Raw genomic sequence first — 8072 nt, forward strand, 5'->3', positions numbered from 1 at the left:
TGCGATATCTAATCCCAAAAGCCCCTTCTTCTCGAACTAGAAAAAGATTTTCCATACTTTCCTCCCCTCTATTCCCAGGCCTTCAATTCTTTTCCCGAAGCGACTCGGGATAATAATCTCTTACCTGTCTCTCCAGACATACTCCGTGCATCTGTAAACATTACGTCTTTCTCTCCATTTAAAAAATTACAACTGGTAGCGCGCTATATCCTATCCTGGACCTTACGTTTTTTTCTGGCGCTATATCTTAGAGCTAGTCGGTATCGGTGTACCTAGAAATCTCACTTCTCTTCAATGACCGGATGGTATTCTACGTGAGGAACATGCCGTAATCTCATCGCCCTCATTCATACACAGTGAGGCTCTTTCCGGTTTTCCATCTTTTTCCGGCTTCGCCAATGGAGCAATAAACATCCATCTACATAGCAAAGATGGTGGAGAGACGTGATGAGTGCATGCGGGAGAAGCTCCTTCCGAAATGACCTACAGACCGGTGCAATGCCAGTCGCGATTCTAAGAGGCAGTTTTTCCTCCAGGAATTGACAAGCTTTTGCCAGAATTTATGGGGAAAGCTGAAGGACCCAGAACAGCTCAAATAATTTTGTACGAGAAGAATAAAGACACCCACTCTCTGATTTCAAAGCTGTCGTTATCGAGACGACAAGGTGCTGGCGGAGGAAAAGACAAATAGATCGACGGGGCAGGAGCGTGCGCACACGCGCACGTGCACGCACACACGCACACACGCACACACGCACACACGCGACCGATCTGTGACAACCGTGCCACGGTGTTTCAAGGAAGAAAGGATAGTTTATTCGCCGCTGGTGCTAAGACAACTAGAGATAGACCAAAAAAAAAAAGACTGAACCTCGCACCACAACGAAAATTAACTCGAAATAGATCGTACACTTAAACGGAAGAGCTAAAATTAGACAATGTTAGCGGAAAACGGAAGAGAAAACCTTTCCGACCCTGGGTCAAAGACTTCCTGAAGGGGACGTGAAGAGCGGGAAGCATGAAGTTAAAAAATTAATAAGTTGGATGTCATCAAAATTCCAAACTTCTGCTCTTCAAGAGACACCGTTGAGAGAACGGAAAGACAAGCCGGGTTGGGAGGAAAATATTTTCAAAACACGCAAGTGATGAAGGACCTGTGTCCAGAATGTATGAGGACGCTTAGGACTCAGCAGCAAGATAACGCGCTCCATTTCAAAATGAGCAAAGGGCTTTACTGAGGAAGATATGTGGATGGCAAACCAGCACGGGAAAATAGTGCTCAGCATCATTAATCATTAGGGAAATGCAAATTAAAGCCTCAGAGAGACACTGCGACACACCTCCTGACGGCCGACACTAAGATGACGCCGGCAGTGACGGGGACTCGTGTAACTGCTGGCAGGGATGCAGAATGGGACGAGCCACTCTGGCAAACACGGGGACAGTGCGTTACAAGCAAAACACGCGCTTCCCAGCAAACCCACGCCTGGGGCTTTACCAGGGACAAATGGAGACACGTGTTCCCACACGAAGACCTGTACGGACTGTCCTAGCAGCTTCCTTCATGTCCCCAAACTGGAACCAAGCGAGATGCCCAGCACTCCATGACGAGAGAGATGGACGGGTTTCACTGTATCCCTGTGGCGGATACCATGTAGCGAAAAGAAAAAACGAACTTTCTTTTCTAGGGATGAATCTCAAAAAGCATGATGCTGAGTGAAAGAAGCCGACAGGAAAGCTGTGTGACCCCATTCCTATGACACTCTGAAAATGGCAAACTATAGGGACAGAAAGCCCGTCGGCATTGCTGGGGGCACGGTGGGGGTGGGGAGAGGAACTTGGGGGGTAAAGAATGGCTGGTACCTCAGTGTACGGTGGTTACTTGCCTGCGGCCATTTGCTACAACTCACCAAACTGTGCCCTAAAAACGGACGACTTAGGTACATAATAAATTTGTACATAAATTATCTTCAATAAACCTGGCTTAAAATTTTTAAAAAGTTTCTCACTTTTTAGAAAAGTAACAGCCTCATGAATGTCTAAAATTTAACGATAAAAATAATATGTCCGATTCACAAAGATACAGTGACACATGGTAGAGAGAGCTGGACCCCCTATGAATGGACATGGAGGAAAGACGCCCGTGAGTGGCCCAAACGCTAACAGATTGTCAAAGACAGTGGCGTTTTAAAAATCCTTTCCTCGGTTTTTCAAATGTCCCTTCATGAGATCACTTATCCTTGAAAAGGGAATGTTTTTAGTAATGCGTTAAAAAAAAATTCCTCGATTAGCAGACACCAATAGAAAATAAACGAAATGGAAAGGACTGGGGGTCGCGGGGCCATGGCCCCAGCATCAGGCCCATGTGAGGACACGGAGGGGACTGGCTGCGGGGCCCCGTGGCCGTGCAGCTCCCAGACCAACACCAGAGCACAGGGGGAGCTGCCCGGTCCCCAAGGGAGCGTGAAGCCCAGTCCGGGCACCCCTGCTTAAGCATGTGTGGTCATCGTGTCTGGCTTATTCTGACAAGTTTCGCATGAAAATGACCCAGTTCCCTTGTATGTGTGACTTTCTGTGTTGACTGCAGTCTCTACCGTGATGATTTACCTGGGGCTGGGACCCACTTTTGATGCGACTTTGTCACAGACGTTGTGACGATTCCATGGCTAGCCGGGTCCAGATCGACGGGATGTGCCCGTCAGCCTCAGGAGCCCGGCAGAGGGACGGTGATTCGGCCTCCCAAGTGGGAGGGACAGGACACAGGGTGTCGTCAGAGCGAACCCAAGGGTCTCGCTCGAGGGCCTTTGTCTGGGGACACTTTTCTAACGGGCCCTCTCTGTAGGAATAGCCACGGGGACAAGGTAAGAACATGGCTGTGGGGCGGACACTCTGGGCTAAGTCCTGGAGCTCGGGAGTGTTGGACAGTGGGGAGGGTCATGGAGGTGGCACCTGAACCCCGGGGTCCCTGCAGGGGAGCGAAGGCCATGGGAGCCTCGGCCAGCAGCCCGGGAGGGCGGGGCCGGGAGAGGCACCAGCCCCAGCCCAGCCGGCTCCTCACCTGCTCAAGGGGAAGCAGATCTCTCACCAGACTGCAGGGACAACCCGCTGCTGTCCCCCGACCGTACTGCCCGCAGGAAGTGAGGTGGTGAGTGTGTTCAACCCAGCAGTATCCGCGTCAAAATGTCGTTTTAAAAACAATCAAATATGCATGCCTCAGGGTGTGAGTGAGTGTGAGTGTGTGAAGTGTGAGTGTGTGAGAGTGTGAGAGTGTGAAAATGTGCATGTGTGAGTATGTGTGTGAGTGTGTGCAGTGTGCGAGGGCATGTGTGTGTGCATGAGTGTGTCAGTTGTGTGCACATGTGTGAGTGTGTGAGTGCATGTGTGAGTGTGTGTTTGTGTGTGAGAGTGTATGTGAGTGTGTATGTGTGAGTATGAGTGTGAGTGCGTGTGTCTGGGTATGTGTGTGAGTGAGTGTGCATGAGTGTGAGTATGAGTGTGTGAGAGTATTGTGCACGTGAGTGAATGTGAATGTGTGAGCGTGTGAGTGTATGTGTGAATGCATGAGTCTGAGAGTATGTGTGAGTGTATGAGTGTGTGTGTATGCACGTATGTGTGTGAGTGTGTGACAGTATGTGTGCATCACTGTGTGTGAGTCACTGAGTGTGCAAGTGTGCATGAGTGAGTGTGTGTGCGTGTGTGTGTGCATGTGCGAGTGTGAATGTGTGAGTGTGTCAGTTGCGTGCACATGTGTGAGTGTGTGTGTGTGGGAGTGTGTCTATGTGAGTGTGTATGTGTATGAGTGTGAGTGTGTGTGTCTGGGTATGTGTGAGTGTGCATGAGTATGAGTGTGAGAGTGTGTGAGAGTGTGTGCACGTGAGTGAATGTGCATGAGTGTGAGTGTGTGAGTATATGTGTAAATGCATGAGTCTGAGAGTATGTGTGAGTATATGAGTGTATGAGTGTGTGTGCACGTATGTGTGTGTGTGACAGTATGTGTGCATCACTGTGTGTGTCACTGTGTGTGAGTGTGCATGAGTGTGTGCGCGCGTGTGTGTGCACATGTGTGTATACATGTGTAACCACGGGACCAGGAGGGAAAGGAGTCTCCTGGTTGTCTGAGCACCAGGAGCTGATGACCGCGACCCTTTCCCCCGTTAGCCAGTCTTGCCCGGCACCGGCTCCCTTCCCCGCTCCGCGCTGGCGCCAGCCGTGGACCAAGGCAAAGCGAAGTGGCCCGCGGCTTCTCTCAGGTATCACATCCGGGTCCCCCACGCCCCGGGCGGTTTGGGGAGTGGAGGCAGAGCTGTGCCATCTCCAACACCCGGCCCGAGCCACACAGCCACCCTTTAGAAGTGACAGAGCAGGACACGAACAGGATTTCAGATGGAACACGGCCCTCGGCAGAACAATCGCGAGGGGTGGCGCTTCCGCACACAGGTGGTGAGACTGCCAATCAAAGGGACACCTCATCTCCCAAAGACAAGCATCCTTGTCTTTCTCACGCTCCGATTCTCCCCAGTCCTCCCAGGAAATCTGATCACGGAAGCTGGCGGCCCCAGGGCCACAGACGTTTGAAAGGACTTAGGGCAAACAATAAGGGAGCTTTCAGGACAGAAGCTGGCGGCAGGTGCCACCTTGGTCCCGGGAGGCCTGCTCGCCTGGGCGGAGGTAGGGGCAGGGGCCGGCACCCCCGCCTCTGCAGCTCCCACGCAGCTCCCTGAGCCCTCGCCCCTCACCCAGGCCCCCCGGCTCCCGCCACCATGACCCCCCTGAGCGGGCCATACCTGAGCGCCTCCTGGATGACCCTGTGAGCCTCGTCCCGACGCTTCATGCCCACCAGGCTGGTGCTCCACTGCTGAAGGATGTGGGTCTTCTCCACGTTGATGCTGTCTATCTCCGTGCAGGCCTGCAGCGGGGGTTACGCGGAGGTCGCCTGACGTCGCTCTGCTCAGAGCCCCCGAGGGGCAGCCGTGAGCGCGCCCCGTCCTGCACCGGCTCCCTTCCCCGCGTGTCCCTGGCTCTTCGTCACCGTGCCCCAGCAAAGGGACGCACACGGAATTACACGCAGTGCTAAAGACTCGCCGAACCTCTGCTTGGGCCTTTATTTGGGGTCCCACGGGCTCGGTGCCGGGGGAGCAAGGCAGCGGGCCAACATTGATGGACACCTGCCCCACGCCAGACCCCAGACCCAGGGTGGGTCACGATGACGCCCGTCCACAGACTGGGGTCTCAGGCCACACGAGATGGGCACAGCCACGATGCTGACACCCCCTCACTGTAAGGAGCCCATGCTGGACGGGGGGTGGGGGGTGTCTCCAGATGACAGGTTGCGGGATGTGAGCGTCCAGGGTGGGGCGCACAGCCTTCCTAGGCTGGAGAGGAGGAAGCAGAGGCGGACGGGCTGTGGTGGCACGGACGCGGTGTTCCAGAGGTGGGGTGGCAGAAGCCGAGCTTGGATGGGGAGTCCCTTTCCCAATGAGAATCATGACATTGTCTCCGAATGGGGCTCCCGAGGAGGGCCGATGCGCACTCTCACTCGGCGAGGGAGCCTGTTCCCCTCTGCCCGCCGTCGACTCGGCCGAGCCGGTGGGCAAAGGGGCTGCCTCGTCTTTCTCTATCACCGATCCTCATTCGTTCATTCGCGGATGTCTGCGGTGCACCTGTCGTAAGCGTGGGGCGCAACGTGAACGACAGGCGGGGGGGCCCTGCCCCGGCAGCGACCCGCCCAGCAAGGACGGGAGCCAGGCACCAAAAGACAGAACCGCGTGCAGGCCGCGGCCACCTCGCGGTACGAACGGGTACGGGGTGCGTCCTACAGGTTTTCAACATCTCTTCCCGCCACGGAACTTGTAGCCGAAAGTCATCTTTCCCGTCTTCGTCTCTCCGTTTTGTTGGTGGCCTCCGTCTGTAATCCACAGAAGCTGTGCCCACCATCCTCATCTCTTCCTTTAAAGTGTCTGCTTTCCACGTCACGCTTAGAAAGACCTCTTCGACCCAGGATTTTATTAAGATCTTTTATTTTCCTCTGCTCCATTTTCCCCCGCTAAATCCTTGATCCCGTCTAGAATTTATTTAAGCATCTGGTATGAGAAAAAGATTTAATCCCCCCCACACACCCCAAATGATTAACCAAATTCGCTAACACCACTGGGTGCATAATTCACTTGTGCTCCATAATTTATAATGTTTTCATATAAACGTTTGCATGCTTCCTGGGCTCCCCCACAGGCTCCCCTGCCTACCCGGGGCTCCCTGGCTCCAATAACGTTGTTTTTGCCTCTTGGGCTTTCTGGTACTTAACAATCGGTAGGGCGATGCTAGGCAGACTGACCATCCCCGTTTGCCCGGGACGCTATGGTTTTAGACACTGGAGAGTCTCGTGTCTCAGTTTGGGCCAAACTGGGACCGCTGGTCACCCTTCCCAAACCTTCTCTTCCAAAATGAATCTTGGCTAGTCCTCTGAATTCATTTTTCAGATAAAGAATCGCTTTCAGTTCACTGTAAAGTTGGTGCTTTTCTCCCGAGACGCTGATTGGAGCACGCTGGAATCCAGCCTGTCCCGAGGTCGGAGAGGACAGGCAGCTTTCTGCGTCCTTCCTTCAAGCCCTGTTCTGTTTCCTTCGGTGAAAGGTTGTTGCTTCCATAATTGCTTCCGTCGTCCCTGCACACGCGTATGCAGAAGGTCATTCGCAGATTAAAAAAGAAAAATGTAGCGAGTCTGGTTTCTAGTGCTGGCCACCAAATCTGGGGCTGTGCTGAGTCTGTTCTCTCCCTTATCCCACATGGAGTGGGCATGTGGGCAGCGGCCGCGGCCCCAGCTGCCTGGTCTGGGGACCATAGGAGACCTCAGCGCCCCTCTCCCCACACCTGCCGTTGCTAAGGAACCAGCCAAGCGGCACTGAGCAGAACTGCCCGGATCCTGGCTACGGGAGGGCAAGTGCACCGGCCACAGGTCTGCGGTCCCTACTTCATCCCCACATGGGACCCCTAGATACTTGCGAAGACCCGCAGCTGTACCGAGAGCTTGCCGGCTAAGGGGGGCTCAGGCCTTCCTCCAGCAGGCACGGAGGCCCCGCCCCGACGCGCGTGCTGGGCGCTAAGTGGGTGGTCTGCCGCCGAGGGTCGCGGTGTCGCTCTCACCTCGCTCAGCGCCTGCTTGAGGGCACGCGTGTCCTGGGCCTGGGCATACGCCTGGGCCTCGAACAGGGCGACCTGCTCCTCCAGCTGGTTGGTTTGCGTGGTGAGCTGGTCCACGTGCAGGTCCTGGGAAACGGGACTGCGGGTCAGCATCTCAAGGACAAGGACCAACCCCCGACCCAAGCCGATGACCCCGAGGCCGGCCGCGGCCAATCCGGGCAGCGGCGTTCACGCGAGGGCCAGCGCCAGGCGCCTTCTGGAAGGTCGAAGGCGCGGGGAGAGGGGTCCGCGGAGTACCTGCTGCTGCTTCTCCGCCTCGGCCCGCATCCGCTCGGCCTCCGACTTCTTCACGACCTGCTTCATGATGCGGATGTCGCTCCTCACGTCCTGGTCGGCGTTCTGCACGTAGAAGAGATGCAGGGCCAGTTTCTCCATCTCGGCTTGCAGAGCCGCCACTGCGGAAGAAGCGGGCGGGGCGGGGCGTTCCGGCACCGCGCACACGTGGGAGCAGCACCCCAGTCCCTCTCCACCCCCCACTCCCCGCCGCCACAGGGTGACACTGGGGAACTGCTTCAAACTCCCGAGCCCCAGGTTCTGCCATCAGAGACCTTACAACCCAACTGGAAAGACAAAAATGCGTGGCATCTGAGCCCGCCCGTCACAGCCAGCTGCCCGGCTCCGGGCCACGGGTCACGTTGTGTGTCCTCGTCGTGTCGGCTGTAAGGCCTCGTGGGCATTTCACTGATTTCTTATCGCTTAGAGGTTGGCACTCTGAGGTCCAGTCCTTTGCCCCTGGCCTTACTCCCGTGATTATGTGCCATTCGATGGCCGAAGGGGGCTTCCCTGGTGGGCCGCCCCTCAGCAGGTGCGCCCTTTACGAACAGAGCTTTCTCGGGCCGTTGGCAAAAGCGGAAGAGAGAAAGACGCACAGGGCG

The 8072-nt window shown here is 55.4% G+C and overlaps 1 protein-coding gene across 3 annotated transcripts in view; it reads right to left on the reverse strand.

The window, feature by feature from the left end:
• Positions 1 to 8072, reverse strand: part of CCDC40 (coiled-coil domain containing 40) — a 33950-nt gene that overhangs the window by 16277 nt on the left and 9601 nt on the right. For all 3 annotated transcript variants that reach the window (XM_015589780.2, XM_006912376.3, XM_025047144.1), the window contains 3 exons: positions 7435 to 7592; positions 7141 to 7263; positions 4785 to 4906 (listed from right to left, as the gene is read on the reverse strand). In XM_015589780.2, the coding sequence (XP_015445266.1) occupies positions 4785 to 4906; positions 7141 to 7263; positions 7435 to 7592 (403 nt within the window). The remainder of the gene's footprint in view (positions 1 to 4784; positions 4907 to 7140; positions 7264 to 7434; positions 7593 to 8072) is intronic.

Source organism: Pteropus alecto, unplaced genomic scaffold (genome assembly GCF_000325575.1).
Source record: "Pteropus alecto unplaced genomic scaffold, ASM32557v1 scaffold134, whole genome shotgun sequence".
Lineage (NCBI taxonomy): Eukaryota > Metazoa > Chordata > Mammalia > Chiroptera > Pteropodidae > Pteropus > Pteropus alecto.